The sequence below is a fragment of the Hylobates moloch genome, unplaced genomic scaffold (assembly GCF_009828535.3).
Source record: "Hylobates moloch isolate HMO894 unplaced genomic scaffold, HMol_V3 SCAFFOLD_3, whole genome shotgun sequence".
Classification (NCBI taxonomy): Eukaryota; Metazoa; Chordata; class Mammalia; order Primates; family Hylobatidae; genus Hylobates; species Hylobates moloch.
The window spans coordinates 120,154,891-120,175,411 of NW_026652278.1; the positions used below are offsets into that span (position 1 = coordinate 120,154,891).

The 20,521-nt window shown below is 38.4% G+C and overlaps 1 protein-coding gene across 1 annotated transcript; it reads right to left on the bottom strand.

Annotated features, from left to right (window-relative positions):
- Nucleotides 1–1,371: 1,371 nt before the first annotated feature.
- On the bottom strand, nucleotides 1,372–19,897 carry PGRMC2 (progesterone receptor membrane component 2). Its single transcript, XM_032147128.2, has 3 exons — nucleotides 19,455–19,897; nucleotides 4,488–4,643; nucleotides 1,372–3,538 (listed from the first exon to the last, which is right to left on the bottom strand). The coding sequence occupies exons 1-3, from the start codon at nucleotides 19,870–19,872 to the stop codon at nucleotides 3,441–3,443; spliced, it is 672 nt and encodes a 223-aa protein (XP_032003019.2). The 5' UTR covers nucleotides 19,873–19,897; the 3' UTR covers nucleotides 1,372–3,440.
- Nucleotides 19,898–20,521: the final 624 nt, after the last annotated feature.

Below are 20,521 nucleotides of genomic sequence, written 5' to 3' on the forward strand. Positions count from 1 at the left end.
GTGTGGATACAGTAAAAGAAAAATTTTAGGAATAAGCCAGTGTTCACAGCATGTCAAATGCTCTCTTGAATGGAGTAATTGCAGGCAGCCCAAATGTTCTCTCAGCCGCTAGTGGTGGTAGAACAAATGCAAAGCTGGTACTCAAAGTGACTCAGGAGTATGCCAATTTTTCTGTACATGCTTTTCTGACAGTGCCTAGGAATGATGCTTTTTGCCTAAAAACAGGAGTTGGGTGGTCTTTATTGGAACTTTCTTGCCATAGCCAAATAATCTGTGATGAATATCATCTAACGAATTGATAGCTGACCTTAATGGAACATAGATACTCAAAAGCTATCTTTTAAGCATTTGCTACTTTAATTAGAATTAGAACTTCATTCAAAATCACTGTTACAATATTCCATGACTCTTTTCAATATACTCAAAGCAACTTGAAAGTTTTATAAATTCTTTACTACAGTATTACCCGCTTATTCTGATCCATAAAAGCTCTGTAGTTACACACTATTAACATGTTAATGGCACATCTTACTAGCAACTTGCTGCACTTCTCAGTTATCAAGAGGTTATGTGAAATACTTGGATAAGGACAGCCTGATTCAATATTGAGTTTTCTACAGAACAAAATATCTCCCAGTGGTAATTCAGCAAATTATTTTCGAGAATGTGGGTAAAGGTAGGTGTAATGTTGGATTCTGAAGATCTACCTGCAGAAAGGCAGGTAGAATTACTGTTAGGAAACATAAGCAGCCTTAGCACCATGGTCAAGGTTTTAAAAACCTGATCTGTAACTGTTATGGGTTCATTTCCTAATGCAGAGAAACTGGCTAGTACACACAGTGTAGATTTAATGTGGGAAATATGCCAACTTGGAAATGCTACCCAAAGATAAAAATCTAAAGACTATCAAAATTTGCTGTTTTCTAAAATCATACATTAGAATTTTGTGAAGTCTTCTGAATGACACAAAACCAAATGAAGGGAATCAGACCAAAATTACCTAAGGCCATTTCAAGTGCCTTAACAAAGATGGTCATTATTAACTTGAAAAATTAGTGTTTCCCAATCACAACGATTACCTGAGGCATTCCTTACAAATAAATTCTGAGGCCCATTCTCTTTAGATTCTGGCTTAGCAGGTGGTAGGTCTGGATTGAAGGCTAAGAATCTGTACCTTAAGCAATTCTAATTATCAGGCAAGTTTGGAAAATAGGGCTAAGCATGTGTGTGTGTGTGTGTGTGTGTGTGTGTGTGTGTGTGTGGAGGGGGGAGTGGGGAACAGGAACAAAGGAACAATACCAGCACTGTCTTGTCCCCTCATTCAAACACTGCCTGAAAAACTACCTGAGAATGAGAAACATTCAACTGAAGTTGAGGAATTATCTACAGAACACTGTTTATTTCAAGTCCAAAACACAAATTACTCATTTTTTTTAACAGACCGCATAATTTTTACTGCATGAATATTTGAGGTTTCTCTATTCACAAGTACAATTTATTACTAGACTTTAGGCTCAAATGATTCATATATATAGATATCAGTTTACTACAGAGGGCATGTACTTTTAACATTTTTTGTTTAGAAAATATTTTACATAAAAACACAAAGCATTTACCAACACTCCACAACCAGTCTTCAGCAAAGATTTGACTGAAGATAACTTTCTACAAAACACTCCAAGACTGAATAGAATGTAGTATTTTACATACTTTAGCTTATTGTTGCAGTTAAAAGCTCCCCCTTGTTTGATGGCTTCTGCATATATCTACAAAGCAGAAGTCTTTTAACTGGTGACTTGTTAAATAACATTGTCTTTTTAAGTGAACTTGTCCCCAGCCTGGAACCTAAGTAGTCATAATGAAATAAAGTAATTGATGTATGAGGGGCTTTTAGTAAGGGCTTTTTCAACCTAACAAAATAATAATTTAGTATCTATCAGTGCAATATTTTTTTACTGTTTTGTGTTCAATAACTACCTGGAGTGCTATTACATCTAGTATAACCAGTTGGCATCAAAATAGAAAGTAAAAAGATGTACATTTAATATACCAATTCTTACCTGAATAATCTTGGATTTCTGGAGAATGTTCCACAAAGTGGAATTTCTTCCTAAAGTTATGCTGAATGTGGTACAATGTGTACAACTTGGTTAGCCAGTGCCTGCTTTTCATTTCCAAGATTTTTCCTTATCTTGAATCAAATGCATAATCTTACAACTGTATCATAATGCACTGGCTTACAGTTCTGTATATAAAGTCCAACTCAAGCTTATTTTGGTTTATTGTACATGCTTTATTAAAATGGTACTTGTATTTACAGTATCTGCAGAAAGAGTCTCTTCCAAGGCCTCTCACACACATTCAGACACATCCATACTGACATCCACTCCACAGCCCCATGCACCCACACCAGTGAGATGTGGAGGGTCAGACTCCTAAAATTAGGCAGCTGTTGGGGATAAGAGTTGATTTGTTTTTCAATTTTTTTGAAAACAGAAAAGCACAGGGGAATGCATTTGGCCATTACAATGCTAATCGAGTTTGTGTATATTACATATATGGCAGTTAACACTGAATATTCCTTTTACATTCTATATACACAGAATGGTATCAAGGTTTTATGGTCAACAGAATATTCCAACTTCAGTCTTAATGCTGCTTGTAGTGATTTCTGAATTCATTATAGGGGCTTTCCCTAAAAATAATTCAAGTCTATGTTAAGTGAAATAAGGCACAATTAATGTTGATTTGATTTAGGGAAAGGGAAGGAAAGAGAAGGGATAAAAACTGGTTTCAAATGATCTTTCTGTTGGGGAACTAGCTCTGACTTAAACCCACCTGAAATTCCTTCTCCTAATTTCCAAAGATTTCTTTATACAGACATTTTTCTTTTCCCTGACAAAGCCAAAAAGAAAAGTTTGGGAATTCACATTTTAATGTTTCAGTAGCCTAAACTACTCAAATTGATGTGTACCCCCACCTCCCCTGATCAGGTCGCCTCCCTCACCAGTGGTAAAATAAAAACCACAGTATGTGACACAGGAGTCCCTTGATGTTTCTTGAGATCTGTACACTTGAGTAGCGAATACATATCTGGTTGTCTTCAATATATTTTAAAAAGAAAGAAAAAGAAGAAAGAAGGAAAAAAGGAAGGAAAGAAGTAATATTGTGACTTTCTTGCTCTTTAAAAAAAATCCCTGTCTCCTTCTTTTCAGGATGATGAAGCCCCACTAGACATTACAAACAACTGCAACAAATGAGTTTGGCAGCATAAATAATGTCTAGTATTCAAATCTTCATAGTGAGATTAATTTATCTTGTACACAATTTGTTGAATGTTTTTCGCAGCAGGTGAATCAAACCCAAAGACTCTGGACATTCTGTGAAAGGGAGTAAGAATTGCAGTTCTGAAGGCCCCTGACTTTGGTTGTTTACAAAGTTCAATCCTGTTTATTGTGATCCTTGGTATCTTCTTCATCTGTATATTCTGATGGTTCTTCTCCTGGTTTTAGGAGTCTGCCTACATAATCATATTTTTCTGAAAGATACATCAAAAGGAAATCAGTGGTGATCAAATTTGTTTCACTATTCCATTATACGGAGAAAAGGCATTTGTCTGTTTTAGAATCATATAAAATATGATTATTAGAATATTATCTAAATATTCTAAAATTGCTTCACCATGGCTGGTCTTTATACACATGTAAAGCTTGAACAAAAGAAAACAGGATTAGGGAACTTATAAGGCTTGGGAATTCTTTGCAAGAGGGTGTTCTGTACCAGTGATTCTTAGTGGGATACTGCATCAGAATCACTTGGAGATCTTTCTTAAAAATGAGTAAGTCCAGGACCCATCTCAGTACCCAGCCAAACCAGAAGAGCTGTTCCCAGGGACCCAAGGGTCAGATAAACAGCTGGGACAGCTCACACAAGTGGTAAAAACTGATGTTATGAGGGCATAAGAAAGGGGAATGATATTTTTTATCTACATTTCGAGTGTTAAGACCTGTAAAATCATTTTGGAATAAATTATAGTATTGAAATCAGTAATCAACTCAGTTTTAAATATAAGCCTGTATTTTTAAAAAACTAAACCTTAATGAAGAAGCTGACTATAAGTCTCATAATTTTTATGAGGCTTAGAGTTTGTAACAAGTCATTTTTTTAAATATGGATTTTCAAAATAATTATCACATGTAACAATCATATTTTTATTTAGCTATTTTTTGCAATTTCTTTTTTTGGACAAGTCTCACTATGTTGCCCAGGTTAGTCCTTGAACTCCGGAGCTTAAGGGATTCCCCTCAGCAGCTGGGACCACAGGCATGCGCCACTCCACCCAGCTTTAGCTATCTTTAAAAATATTATCAAATAATGATGGCAATGAAAACAGATGACATCCTTAGGCTCTTAAAGCATGTAAAATAGTATATATTTTCTTCGAACAAATATTTAATTTTCCAAAGAATCCAACAAAATAAAAATACCTTTAAACTGCATTTCCCATTCTCGAACACTCTCCATCTGTACTGCATTCAAATCTGAGAGATCATCATATTCATCTCTAAGTGCATCTTTATCTAGGCAAAATGTGGCCAGTCCTCTGGAGGCATCCCTACCAGCAAATATTCCATATGGACCCGCTGGAAAAAAGAAAGGAAATTATTTAGATCACCTAACAATATTTTAGAATGTCTCAAAGGAAAAAGTAAAACACAAAATACAACAACAAAAAAACCCCTGATAATTCACATTTGTATATATCCTTAATTTCAAAACATGTACAGATACTAGATGGAATAAGAAAAGAAATTTGTGGAAATCTGCCTTTTGACCAAAGTAAAGCTTTTCACTTAGATCTTAAAACCCTCAATTTCAATTACTTCAGATACTCCCAAACTTATATTCAAAATGAAGACTGTGAGGTAATGAGGGAGAAGAAGAAACTTAAGTGGTTAGGTTTAGAAGCCAGTTTGCTTGAGGGGAAATAATTTTTACTGGTTGCTGTTAATAGTGGCATCAAAAAAATAAAAATAATCAACAGAACATCATGTATTATGTAAAGACTCAGCTGAACTGTGAATCTATAACATTTTTCTTTTTGCTATCTTTATGAAGGTTGTAGTTCTATGAGAAAAGAGACTGTATCATCTTTGTGGTCCCAGTGACTAGTTCAGTGCTCAACACACATTTAATAAATCTTTGCTGAGTGGTTTAATAAAAAAAGACCCATATTCAAAATCATCTGACTACCATAATATATATATACAATGATCTATATAAACTAGGAAAAGTCATTAAGGAAAATAATAGCTCTTACTTGTCATGACTTTTGGAAAACAGAGGAAGTAGCTATAAGGAATAATTCTTCTGGACTGACACATGAAGCAATAATTAGCATTTTATCCAAGGAATTAGGTACCATTCTCTCTGAGGAGAAATGGCACGACTGATGTGTTGACAAAAACCATTCCCAAGGTTTGTCCTTGAGAACAGCAATTGGTTCATCAATTGAGGATTTGTATCCTCAATGCCTAGCACTGTGCCTGGCATAAAGTAAGAACGTAATAATTTTCTTCCAAATGACTTAGCTGTAGTTCCAAATAAAAAGAAACTCAAGATTCTGTAAACAGATTCACTTATGGTAGGCAAAGACACTATTATGAACAACAACAACAGAGTGGTGAAAAACAGGGCTTATAAATAAAAAAAAAAAGTATGTTCTGATAAGTAAACAAGCAGAAAAAACTAGAAATGTCCTTGATTTTTAAATGAGCAAAATGATTATATTCACATGTAAAAGTATTTAGGAAACTGAAAGTTATGTGTCAACAAGTCTCTGTACCTTCTGAGAGTAGAAATCAAGGTTTCACTTAAATAGATATCTAAGCATTTATGAGTATTAATTTGAGTTGCTAACAGCACTGTACTAAAAAGTTAACCAGATGTGAAATTCATTCTCTGAAAAGTTTACTGCATGGAACTAGAAGTAGCATTAGCAATAATTTTAAGAGTAGCATTAATAGGTATTGATACAGTAACATGAAAGTAAAGCTAACAGTTCCAGTAAAGTACATTTTTATTCTGCTTTTCTTATTCTTATTGCATTTTCCATATTGCTACCTGGTATCACATGACTATCAATTATTTATCATTGAATGGTTATATATTATCCCACTGAATGGATGTGTACCTGTAATTTATTTAATCAGTCTATTAACATAGGCTACCATTTTAGACTTTCGAATGTGTCTTCTATATAAGAATATGGTACACAATTTACCACTGGCCAATATTCGTAACCTTCAAACTTTTTCTATCATCTCAACTGACATTCAAAAGGGTATTAACCAGGCCGGGTGCGGTGGCTCATGCCTGTAATCCTAACACTGTACGAGGCCGAGGCAGGTGGATCACTTGAGGTCAGCAGTTTGAGACCAGCCTGGCCAACATGGTGAAACCTTGTCTGTACTAAAACTACAAAAATTAGCCGGCTGTGGTGGCACACGCCTGTAATCCCAGCTACTCAGAAGTCTGAGGCAGGAGAATTACTTGAATCCAGGAGATGGAGGTTGCAGTGAGTTCAGATCACGCCACTGCACTACGGCCTGGCTGACAGAGCAAGACTCTTTCTCCAAAAAAAAAAAAAAGGATATTAACCAGTTATGTCTGTGTGTGTACACGCATATGTGCATGCAAAATTCTACATGCTTTGTGGCAATGGGTGTTTTCAGGACAAGGAGAGAGACAGAGACAGAGAACTAGTGTGTTTAAAAATAAAATTTTCTAAGAAACAATGACAAAAAAAATCTATAAACATTATATTTACCCTTAATGCTGACTAGACCAATGCTTATTAACTTAAAAAAGCAAAAAGTGAAACACACAAAAGGAAAAATAAAACTAATAAAGGCCATAACAATCTACAAATGGAAAATGATAGTTTCAATTTTTAAAAGAATTTTCCAGCAAAAACCTCACTTTTCTCTCTCAGAGTTTCCCAAAGTGGAAGGGACAGACTTTGCCTTCCCCATTTGGCAGATAAAAAACAGGAGCAGAGGCATTCAAGTGATTTGCCTAAAATTACTGACAGAACTGGGAGTACTATTTCCACTTTCCTAAATCCTCCAGTGTACCTCAAGAAAACACATAGAAGACTCACAAGCCCAAAGATGGAGTAACAACCATGAAAACTGGGGCATTTTACTACTTACAAAATTTCGAGGGAATGAAAATTTTAGAATACTTATTACATCAAAACGGAAGAGAATTAACAAAAAAGCTCTACGTGATAGCTTTTCTTAGCATTCTATTATAGTATTTAGCTCCATGGCCTGCAAACATTAATCTACTTCAGGCACTTCAGAGTATAAGCCATAAAACACATTTAAATGATACAAAGGAGAGAAGATAAAATCATTATAAAAACAGCAATCAGAAAGCCCTCCATCTTTGAGTATATTAATATATACCAGTGCATTCTCTATTAATTTCTCTACCAACTTCCCTAAGAAAGCTTCAACACTGAATGAATAATAATAATAAAAATTTCATAAAATATGCTCTTTCTGGGGTACGGGGGGTGGGGAATGATTGACTTGGTAAGAGTGAATTTGAGTCAACAGTTAATAATCCAAGCCAAATTCCAGACAAATGATGTTCTGTTGACTCTTGAAAAGAATAATTCCGTGATTAACATATTCCCCCACTCCCTAAACTATATTAAGCTGTCTTCTCCCTATGTTTAGAATTTCCCTCAGGAAGCATTTAACTTCTGCAAAGGTCTTCTTAGTAATAGTTTTCTATGCTCTTTCCTGTAAGACCATTAAAAAATTTTTTTTGTTGTTTTTCGAGGCAGGGTCTTACTCTGTCACCCAGGCTGGAGTACAGTGGCTCGATCATGGCTCAATCATATTTCACTGTAGCCTCTACTTCCCAGGCTCAAGTGATCCTCCTGCTCTTACCTCCCAAATAGCTGGGACTAGAGGAATAGCCCACTAGGCCTGGCTAATTTATTTTTTGTAGAGACAAGGTCTCACTATGTTGCTCAGCTGATCTTGAACTCCTGGCCTCAAGCAATCCTCCTGCCTTTGCATCCCAAAGTGTTAGAATTACAGGCCTAAGCCACCATGCCCAGCCTTCTGTAAGGCCATTAAAGAATATAACATTAGGAACTAAAGTTGGAACTGGATGGGTTACTCTGCGGAAGGAGGATTTGAGGTCTAATAAAAGGATATTTCCCTGCATTCATAATACAACCAGGAGCTTATCTGAAAAGTCAGCAATACCTTCCCATTCCGTTATCCCCTTACATAAAAAACCTAAATATTTACCAATTCTAATATTTTGGTAAGTATACTTGGCCATTCATAATACTAAAACAATAGGGAGCTACCCAAATAAAGCAAATTTGAAATGGTTTAAGTCTGTTGCATGGCATAATTTATATTAGTATTTTTTTGAGGCAGAGTCACGCTCTGTGGTGTGATCTCAACTCACTGCAACCTCTGCCTCCTAGGTTTAAGTGATTCTCCTGCCTCACTCAGCCTCCCAAGTAGCTGGGATTATTGGGTGTGGTACCATGCCCAGCTAATTTTTATATTTTTGGTAGAGAGGGGGTTTCACGATGCATGGTGGCCAGGCTGGTCTTGAACTCCTGACCTCAGGTGATCCGCCTGCCTCAACCTCCCACAGTGCTGGGATTACAGGCATGAGCCACTGTGCCCAGCCTAATTTATTTTTAAAAAGATAAATATATTTGAACATGGAGAAACCCTGTCTCTACTAAAAAATTTTAAAATTTTTATTTTACATAAACTGATCTGGTTATTTTTTATTATTAAGGCTCATTTAGACACTAACAGTTCAGTAGTAACTAAAAGAATTAAATTCTGTTGCTTTATCAAATATTAAAATATAATGCTGATCCAAAAATAGCCTCCCAATTTTAAGCAAATTCGTGCTACAAAAAATGAACAGCATTATTCAGTCAAAGCAGATACTCTGAAATGTACTTACATAACAAATACTCAAGGACATCATTTTAAAGATAAATTTTATTTCAAAGCTATTGTTAAATATACCAACAAGAGGCAGGTGGATCACGAGGTCAGGAGATTGTGACCATCCTGGCTAATGCGGTGAAACCCAGGCTGTACTAAAAAAATACAAAAAATTAGTCGGGCATGGTGGCGGGCACCTGTAGTCCCAGCTACTCAGGAGGCTGAGGCAGCAGAATGGCGTGAACCCGGGAGGTGGAGCTTGCAGTGAGCCAAGATCTCGCCACTGCACTCCAGCCTAGGCGACAGAGTGAGACTCCATCTCAAGAAAAAAAACAAAACAAAACCCAACATGAAGTACTATACTAGTCAGAATTCAGATTTCATTTAGTTTTTAGTGTCAATCCAACTTGTGGTCAAGATATTTTAAAGTTCAATAAACCTATTTGTTACCGTATCCTAAAACTGCTTACTTTAATACAATCAGTTGGAATGAGGTGACGTATTCTTCAAACAGCAACAACATATGCTCATTGTAAAATGTTTTAAATATTAATTTAATAAACAGAAAATTCCAGGAAGAAGTAAATAAAATATGTAGTAACAGATAATTTTGTGATTATTAGGATGATTATATAGCTACCTTAGTGTTTCTAAAGGGATATTTTAATTATTCTCACAGTTTAAAAACCGTCTCTCTCAGAGATGAACTTTAATTAATTAAAGTTTATCAACAGTGCAGTTTTCAGGCCTGTTTTGACAATAATATTTTGTGATTATAAATTGAATAACTAATAACATTTAGTATTGGGTAATTTATTCCAAATAAGATTACAATGAGCCTATCAACAAATGAGGCAATATGTAAAAGTGATTAACTGAACTAATAAATTTTTTTTTATGCTTAGGTCCAGTAAGTCCCAAGACTTTTAGAGAGAATGCAGTATGGTAAAAGTGAAATAATACCTCTCAAGAAGACAGATACTTGGGTTCTAGAGGATCCACTCACAATGAGCAAGTCTCGATTTCCATAGTCCTTAGATCCCTCAAATATAAATTAGGAAAATTATTTTACCTGCCTAAAGTTGAGGCCAAACTAAATAATCTCTTGAATAGTATGATTCTATAAGGGACTGAAAATGCAATCTTGCTTCTGAAATTTGAGCTAATGTCAAAAGGTCTCAGCAACATTGTGAACTGAGCATATGGCCTTAACTCCAGGGTCCATGGGTAGACTAGGGTAAAGAACAGACGGAAAAATTAAAAGCCCAGGCCCATGCCACTTATGGGAGTGGGGCCTGAGTTTATCCAACCCATGCAGAATGAAAATTCCAAGGTGAAAAAATAGTATTAACTCAAATATCTGTAGGAATTAATGAACACTAAAGAAAATACTTCAAGTATTAGGAAAAAGGGATTATTCCCCTGTTGGGGAAACACGTTGGGACAACTAGATAACCTTCTGTTAAAAAACACAACCCCCTGGGAGGCCAAGGCGGGTAGATCACGAGGTCAGGAGTTTGAGACCAACCTGGCCAAGACTGAAACCCTGTCTCTTATACTAAAAATACAAAAATTAGCCGGACGCGGTGGTGGGCACCTGTAATCCCGGTTACTCAAGGGCTGAGGCAGGACAATCGCTTGAACCCGGGATACACAGGTTGCAGTGAGCAGAGATGGCGCCACTGCACTCTAGCCTGGGTGACAGAGCAAGACTCCTTCTCAAAAACAAACACACACCCACCACCCCACCAAATTTGGACTCTAATTTCACATCTTAAAGCAAAATCAATTTCAAATGGAACTAAAAAACTGAGACCACAGAAGTACTAAAAAAACTACAGATTTTTAAAAATAATTTTAAGTGCATAAAGTCTTATAATACATAACTTAGCAGCCATAAAAGAAAAGATAAATTTGAATACATAAAACCAAAAATTTGTGTGGTTCAAAAAAAACACCATAAATAAGTAAAAAGACAAACTAGAAAAAATATTTGCAGCAAAGGCTGACTTACTTTATAAAGAACACCTAAAATCTGTAAGATCAACATGATGATTGAAAAACTGCGGCAAGGCTGGGCGCGGTGGCTCATGCCTGTAATCTCAGCACTTTGGGAGGCTGAGGTGGGCAGACTGCCTGAGGTCAGGAGTTCGAGACCAGACTGACCAACATGGAGAAACCCCGTCTCTACTAAAAATACAAAATTAGCTGGGCGTCATGGCGCATGCCTGTAATCCCAGCTACTTGGGAGGCTGAGGCAGGAGAATCGCTTGAACCCAGTAGGCGGAGGTTGCAGTGAGCCGAGATCGCGTCATTGCACTCCAGCCTGGGCAACAAGAGTGAAACTCCGTCTCAAAAAAAAAAAAAAAAAGAAAGAAAGAAAAACTGTGGCAAAGGATATATGAATAAACAATTTGCCTCACTAAGTAAATGAGAAATGTAAATTTAAACAGATACTGAGATACCATTTTAACCTCTCAGATTGACAAAGATCAAGAAGCTTAATACCACGTTTTTGGCAAGAAGTGAGAAACAGGCATTTTCATCAAGTGTAAATTGGTCCAACCTCTCTGAAGGGCAGTTTAGAAACAAGAATCCAAATTAAAAATATCCATACCCCAAGCCTCAGTAATTTTATTTCCAGGAATTTACCTTATAATCATAATTTTATACACATGTGTAAAATGACACGTACATATTTATTGCAGCATCATGCAATAACAGGAGATTGAAAACAAATGTTAACAGTGGACTGTTAAATTATGACTTATTCATAAAATAGAATATTATGCATGTATTCAAAAGAATAAGATGGCTCTCTATACTGATGTCAAAGGCTCTTGTGATATTAAAATACTGTGAAGGGTATGTATAGTATACTATAGTTAGTGTGGGGGGAAAGGAAGATATCCACATGCTTGTACTTGCACCCAAAATAGCTCTAAAACAATACGTGGACTGGTCCTTTGCCACTATGGAAGGGAACATGGTGGCTGGGACTAGTTGTGGGAAGTAGACTTATTTTTCACTGTATATCCTTTTGAATTTTCTATTTTGAGCATGTATTACTTTATTTAAAAAATCATTGTTTTAACTTACGTGAGGCCCTATTTCGCAACATACCCAAACCACTTTACAGGACCACTTTCACAACTTAGGGCTCATGGAATTTTACAGGAAATACTCCAAAATAAAAAAAAAATAACTACTGAAGATAATAAGTTCACAATAAAAAAATAAACTACATGAAGAAACAAACCACCATGGAGGAGTGAGCACATATAACAGATACAGAAGCAGATTAAAGAACTAAAGTAAATTTGCTTAAAATTATTAAGAAATGGTACATAAGGAAAGATTAAGAGACATTTAGAATGAAAACCTAATGTATATCTATTAACAGTTCCAGAGGAAGGAACAGAGATAATGGAGGAGGCAATAAGTAACAGCAAATTTTCTGAAAAAAAAAAAAAAAAAAAAAAAAAAAAAAAAATTAAATCAAAAAAGGACAATATATCCACAGACTTGAGTAGAGTTTGGTACATGGTAAATAAAATCAAATCCACACCTGGACAAATCCTAGTAAAATAGCGAAACCCCAAAGACAAAAAGATCTCAACTACAACCAAAAGGAAGAAACAGATTAATAAAAGTAAAGACAAACTACAAGTCGACTCCTCACCAACAAGTGGAAGACAGTGGCATGACGCTACTGAAGAGTTGAGGTACAATAAGGTCAATTTACATTTTTTTTTGAGACAGGGTCTCGCTGTGTCACCCAGGTTGAGTGCAGTGGTGTGATCAAGGCTCATTGATCTTCTGGGCTCAAGCGATCTTACTACCTCAGATTCTTGAGTAGCTGGGACCACAGGTGCACACCACTATGCCTAGCTAACTTTTTATATTTTTGTAAGAGACAGAGTCTCACCATATTGCCCAGGCTAGTCTTGAACTGCTGGGCTCAAGCAGTCCTCCCACCTTGGTCTCCCAAAAATGGTAGGATTATAGGCATGAGCCACTGCGCCTGGCCCAATCTACAATTTTATATTCTAAACCCAAACTATTATTCATGAGTGAAGAAAAATAAAATTTTTTCCTGCCAGTGAAAAACTATAGGACACACCTCACTAAAATAAAAAGTGAACCCCGAACAAAGAAATGAGATGCAAGAAACAACAGTGAATTAAAAAAATGATAACCATGTTAGTAAATTTAAAGAAGGACTATGTTAAAAAGATAATAATTTCATCAACTTTGGGGTGGAGTTTGAAAAAATACAGTGAAACTAAAGTCTAATAGTGATACTGTGGAAAACAGGATGGGGGAGGAATCAGAGTTAAAGCTTTCTAACTAGGCCCTCAACATATGACTATGTAGAATGCAGGGGATACTACCCATATTTGTAGTCATGGCAGTTTTGCTTATTTATTAAGAAATAATCTGTCAAATGACAGTAAAGTATCTTAAAGAGGCAGCTTTTTCGAATTCACACTAAAACGATGTTTGGCTAAAATTCTTATATTGTTCAGAAGCATAGGATAGTCATCTATAGCAAAAACTTAAGGAAATCACCAAAAGGATAGAAATAGAATATATGTAAATCAGTAGAGGACAGAAAATGGAAGAAATAAAAAAAATCAATCCGAGAAGGAAAAATAGTGGGAAAACAGGCAAAGAAAAGTAAGGTGAAGAGAAATCACAAAATAAGATGATAGAAATAAACCTAAATATACCAGTAATCACCAAACATATACACTAATTAAGCTATTAAAGGACATAGTGCTAATATTAAATGAAAAAAATCCAGCTATATGTCATTAATGTGAGAAAAATAAAACAACACAGATTGACTAAAAGGGATGGAAAATGAAATATTGTGTTAATACTAATCAGATAAAGGCTGAAGTAAAATCTGAATATCAACAGTGTTAAAGATGTTTCTAGTATGATCAGTTCTAGATCTACTGCTAGATGGCTTTGCTCAGTATAGAAAGCATAGTAACAATCTCATTTCAGAACATTCTTATACCCAATCTTTGTATGGCTGGCTCTGTTAGGTTTTTGCTTAAATGTCAAGCCCTTTTTCTTGACAATCTAACATAAAAAAGGTAACCTTGCTTAGCCACTTAATCTAAATAAAGTCCTTTGTTACCCTCTATTCCCATTCTATTAATTTCTTTTATAGAATATTTAATTACAGATTATAATTACATACTGAAATCCTTGTTTACTGCCTCTCTTCCTTAATAGACTATTAACTCCATGAGGATAGGAACACATCTGTTTTGAAGACTCAGTTAACTCCATTTCTCATATCTTAAGGTTTTACTGTAATGAAATCCAGGGAAGTCTTCCTCAGTATTTAAAAATGGAGCTGAATGAAATCCTATTATTAAAGATCCTGAGGCTGGATATAGGCTCCAAAAGAATACAGGAGTTATACAGTCATGTCTGTCTTGGGTGCACAGGGAAGGCAGTGGTCTATGTCAGAGTGTTGAAAAAACAATTAAAAGAACTTGAATGGCTAATTCCAGATGTTATTAAATCTACTCCTTTCTTCCACCCTGAGTAACAGCTTCTGGTTTCAAGCTATCCTTTTATAATATGCTTTAGGATTTAACACAAATACGATTCCCTCAAAGATTAAAAACAATGGGATGATGTTGAATTCAGAGCCAACTGAGTAGTTATAATAGAAATAACTAGTAGAAATTTGAGCAGAATATAAAAAAATCATCAGAAAACCTAGCTAATCCTTTTACCTTACTGGTAGGTAATAGATGCATATGGGCATTAGCCCAAACAACAAAGCCAGTTGGCTTCAAAGCAAGAAGCTGGGATGACAAGTGGGTAGTGCCAACTTTAGGACATCCATGAAGAAATAGGTAAGATTGGGTCTGGTTTTTATGATGCAACTCTGCAAACATAGAGTTTCCAATTCTGTAAACTAAAGTGTTAAATAAAAGTGAACAAACTGAAGATAAAGTTTAAAATGGAGGAAAAACACTTCAAGGTACATGTGTTCTTTTCCCCAACCTCCTAAATATTAGGCATCTCATGGGGTTCTTCTAAAAGGTAAGGTGGAAAAAATATAGCTTTGGTATATGTCAAAGAATACTCTACCTGGAATAAGGGAGCAGCAGTATTGTAAGTTTCAACAACGCGAAATAAACTATCAAAAAGTCAAGTGTATAATTTTTTGCCATTCCAAAAAAAAAAAAAAAGCACTGTTTTGGTAAAGTTCCATTGCAGTAATATTAAATAAAATTGTTAAAAATTATACTAGCTGTTTTGAGTCTTCAAAACTTATAATTCTGTAAACACGTGAAACTGAATAGACTACGTTGTAATACAATGGGAAGGACTGAAGCTATGAAAACCTGGATTTAATTGTTAGTGTTGCCACCTACTAGATATGTGGCTTTGGGCAATCTCATAGGGCTGTTTGAAAATTAGAGACACTAAGCTCAATAAATGGAGTTTCCTCCTCCTCCTCCTCTGACCTTTAGAATCAATGTTGTTTTCAACAACTCTCTGGGAAGACAGAAATACTCTAAAAGATGCCTTGTTAGTGCAGTAGGTGGCACGCCAGTCTCACAATCTGAAAATATACAAAGTGCACTGTCCAAAATGGTAGCCATGGGGGGCTGAGCATTTTATATGTGGCTAGTGTTACTAAGGAACTCAATTTTTAATTATATCTAATTTTAATTAATTTACATTTAATTAGCCACTTAGGTCCACCATTTTGGGTAGTATAACATAAAGCCATAAAAGCATTTTTTTTTTTTTGATACAGAGTCTCGTTCTGTCACCCAGGCTGGAGTGCAATGGCGAGATCTCAACTCACTGCAACCTCCACCTCCTAGGTTCAAGCGATTCTCTTGCCTCAGCCTCCCCAGTAGCTGGGATTACAGGCACCCACCATCATGCCCAGCTAATTTCTTTTTGTATTTTTGTAGAAACAGGGTTTCACCATGTTGGCCAGGCTGGTCCCGAACTCCTGATCTCAGGTGATCTGCCTGCCTTGGCCTCTCAAAGTGCTTGGATTAAGGCGTGACCCACCGTGCCTGGCCTTTATTTTTTTATTTTTATTTTATTTTTTTTTTAGTAGAGATGGGGTTCCACCATGTTGGCCAGTCTGGTCTCAAACTCCTGACCTCAAGTGATCCGCTTGCCTCGGCCTCCCAAAGTGCTGGGATTACACGCGTGAGCCACGGTGCCTGGCTGAAAGGCATGTTTTTTAGAGGCTTTAAATCCTTGGATTTATGGGAACCAGGGAAGGGTATAAAGAAAAACAACAGTAAGATTCTCTACAAGTTTATCACAGGATGCAGTTTACTAGAAATAGTATAGATAAGCTGTGTGGTAATATCCATCTGGATTTATTAGACATACATGTGATCCAAGCCAATTTACCTAAAATACCTAAACCTCAAACTCCCCACCTGTAGAGCAGGAATACTTACCAACTTCACTGAGGAATTATGGAGATAAAAAAATTAATGGATCTGATATAGTAGGTGCTTAATGAATCTGGTTTTCTTTCTCCTCCCGTATTCAGTTTTTTACATGACCAAACTTTCCTCACCTGCTGGCAAAGTGCCTGATCTGTTACTAAATTTAATATTGGCAAATACAGTTAATGCCAACTGTTTGCCAAAATGTGTATATTCCACCAAATTACACTGTCAATATTTAATTAAAAGCCTGAACTTTAAAAATGTGTGGCTAAAAATAAACGGATGTTCAGCATTATGGAAAAATCTCACAAAATTTAATCCTAAAACCATTACTGTGAAATTAGAGTAGATATTGGCTAGGCATAGAAACTAACAATTACTGCTTCTGAATTATTCTGCTACAAAACTGCTTAATTTATGAGGATGAAAATAAAAATTAAAAGCAAAACTGAACTTGTATCTGTTTTATAGCCAGAAATTTGGCTTTAAGATTTTTTGAAAAGTATTACTTATTACATTTTCTATTAATATGCAATATCAACATATTATAAGCCCATAAAATGATCTGGCTTTCTTTAAGGTTCCTTTCAATAATAAAATATTCAAAAATCTGTTAGGTTGTTGATCAACTGTAGAATACTAACTGTACATCACTCTTAGGCTATTCAACAGAACCTAGGAACTGGCAGAAACATCTAAAACTGACTTCTCCATTGTAATTTCAAGAGCCTCCCTCAGTGCACATACCATAAAAAAGCAATCTACCACCTATGACTCTTAATTTTTAATTTTATTTTATACTGAGTCTCTGTCGCCCAGGCTGGAGTGCAATGGCGCAATCTCGGCTCACTGCAACCCCCACCTCCCGGGTTCCAGCAACTCTCTCTGCCTCCACCTCCCAAGTAGCTGGGATTACAGGCACCTGCCACCACGCCTAGCTAATTTTCTTGTATTTTTAGTAGAGACGAGGTTTTGTTATGTTGGCCAGGCTGGTTTCGAACTCCTGACCTCTGGTGATCCACCTGCCTCGGCCTCCCAAAACGCTGGGATTACAGGCGTGAACCACCACGCCTGGCTTTAATTTTTAATTTCTATCACAGAACAAACATTTGCCACTGGAGGCTGCCAAACTGTTACATGACTGTCTCTCCTAGTTATTTTCAGATACTGCCAAGGCATAATGTGTGAGGACTAATAGGATTCTTTGTACTAATACTTTGTTTTCTTCAGTGGCAGTTCAGACAGGGTACAAAAGCTGATCTTTTAGCTGGGTAAGGTCTGTATTAAAAATTTAAACCTGTACAGGATTTCTAATCACTTAACACACATTTTAATACCAATGGGGAAAAAGCTTGAACTAGGTATAAAATGCTGTCCAAATCCTTGATTTAAAAAAAATTTACTTCACTTGGCCTGTTTAAATACTGTACTTTGCCTCTGTTCTCTTGTCCCACGTGTGCTTAAGTAAACAAAAATGTATTAACCATTTCAGTTGATCTAAGTAGATAGACATCTTGTGTTCACATTTACGTAACCAGAAGCAAAAACTTTGTAAGCTATGTATTTACTTGGCTGGATTAAATGTGTATATATACACAGAAGTACAAACAACAAAGAAATAAATTACATAATTCAACACCAAAAATCTCCTATTTCTTATCCCTATTCCAATGAACTACAAACCAAAGCACTTCTAAAATATCTTCCAGCTACCAAGCACTGAAATCAGGAGTATATATTTTTAAGTGTCAATAAATCTCATACACTCACAGATTAAATTAAGGAGAAAACTAGCTTATTTCCAGACTGCCAACCCTATGACTTTAAGGCTTGGATGTACTCTCTCCAATAACAGGTCACTTTAGGTCTCTAATTTAATTATTTATTCTTATTGTAGTCACTTTTTTTTAAAGCTTAGTATTAATCAGTGCACAATCAGGATGTACCATGTTGCTCAACTGTATGATATACCAACATGTTCCATGAGTCTGGAGTTTATTAACATAATCCAAAATGTATGCTACAACCACACTGTAAAAGAAGGGCGTCTAAATCAACTACCCTACAGAAAGTTCCCTGAAAACAAAGTTCTAAAAATCTTTAACTTGCATAACTGGCACATGGGGGTATGAATCTACAACTCTTCTAAGTTTTTTCTCCTCAGTTTTGCTAAGTGAAAACACAAGTCATTATCAACGTGTACTTAAAAAGAGGAAAAAAAAGAAAAAAGAAACCAGAGACACGCCTGCTGGGTATAGGAGCTCCACCCCCAAAACTCAGGGCGAATATCCTTACTAGTCTTTAATAAGCTCTGCATTCTGGTCTGTCCTCATCCCACATACCTTGTTAATCATGGAAAGCAACTCCGAAATAAAACTGGTTTAAAAAAGAGTCCGAGGTGTTGCTTATACGTCTGGACTTCAAGAGACTGGAGGGTTGGGACTTTACATGCCCCTAAACGTGGCCTTACGGAGAGTAATACAGCGAGGGAAAAAGGAGATCAGTGGTCAAATAAAAAAGGGGCAAGGAGAAGAAAGCTGTGAATTACAGAGCCCAAAACTTTAGCTTAGGTCCCAACTTCAGAAATCTCCCTTCCCTGGTGCCCCATCCATCCCAGGAATCAGGAGACTCAAAAAAGGTTAAGGGCCAGCGTTGACCGGTGACAACTATAACGATTTTGAAAAATCCAGCCAAAAAAAAAAGGCTGCGAGGAGAAATGGGATGGAAGAAAGATGAATGCTGAGAGCTGGTCTCTGGGGCGCCACCGGGGACCCTGGTTTCGGGGGAAGAACTGGAGGTGCCCGTAGCTGCGGGGGGGCGGTGTGTGTGCAGGGGCGGGACGGGCCGTCCCAGGTGCGGCGGCCGAGGCGCGGGGGTCCAGGCGACGAGAAGGCTGGGCAAACTAACCCGGTGCCCAGAGGCCTCCCCGTCCGAAGGGGGTCGTGCTTGAGCTGCAGGGGGTCCTTCCCCTCCCCTTCCAACTCCTCACCCGGGCCGTAGAACTTGCTGCCTTTGGTCACGTCGAAGACTTTCCCATTGACCGCGAGCAGGATGCGCGGGTTGCGGGAGCCGTCGTACTGGCGCAGCTGCTCCAAGCTGAAGTCCCGCTTCTTCATGCGAGGCAGAGAGGCGGCGGGGCTCTCCTCGCCCGCCCCGGCCCCGGCCCCCAGACCCCGCCGCCCCCAGCGCACCCACAGCCGGTAGGCCCCCAGCAGCACCAGCGCCACCAGCGCCACGTTCAGCAGCATCTCCCCGCCCCCCGTCAGAAGCGCCAACGCCGCCGCCGCCCAGCCTCCCCCTTCCGCTGCCGCTCCCGCGCCGCCTGGACTCTCGCCGCCGCCGTCGCTGCTGCTCTCGCTGCCACTCCCCAGGGTGCCTAGCTTCACGTCCCCATCACCAGCCGCCATCACTGCCCGCCAGCGCCTTCCTCCTCCTCCCCGCCCCCTGCCCTCCCCAACCCCACGGCCGGCCCCGCCCATCTGGGGGCCTCCCAGCCAATAACGTGAGGAGAGGGGGCGGGGTCAGACCGGCTCCTGATTGGGTGTTGACGGGGTAACGTTGTCTCGGATCTCTCCCGCCCCCTCCCTTCTTTCGCTGGCCGCGCACGCGTGCGACGCCCCGCCCACCTCGCCTCACACTTCCCTGCTCTCGCTCCAAGCCTCCGCTAGGTTAAGTAGACGAGCCGGGCGGATCTGAAGAAAAGATGCTACGACGGCCGCGCGGACGCTCATGGGCGGGGCGAGACCACAGCGCGTGCGCGGGCTCCTGAGCGCCACGCGCTCGCCTTTCCTCCGTAACCTCTGCGGGAGGCACGCCCCGCCCGGTCTCCTGGCTCTGCGCGTGCGCCCCGGAATCGCTTCCCTTCTCAGGCCTGGGTTCGCGTCCGCAAACTCCCGCCTCCTGCGCTCCCCGCGCCCAGGAGCTTCACGTGCGCCTTGGCGGCCGCGGGGGCAGGTCCGGGCGGGACGCCTGGCGGAGGGCGCGGGCAGGTGGCTTGTGGGAGGCTGGGGCATAGTTGAGCTGCAAGGCGCAAACCGATGAGGGGCGTCTGCTTTT

Bases quoted from the DNA above. Each gene is read 5' to 3' on its own strand.
- PGRMC2 (XM_032147128.2), bottom strand. From the start codon at position 19,872: ATGGCGGCTGGTGATGGGGACGTGAAGCTAGGCACCCTGGGGAGTGGC. The intron at 4,644-19,454 runs GTGAGGAGTTGG...TCTTTTTTCCAG, and splicing joins CAGCAAGTTCTACGGCCCGG to CGGGTCCATATGGAATATTT. The intron at 3,539-4,487 runs GTATTTTTATTT...TGTATCTTTCAG, and splicing joins ATGGGAAATGCAGTTTAAAG to AAAAATATGATTATGTAGGC.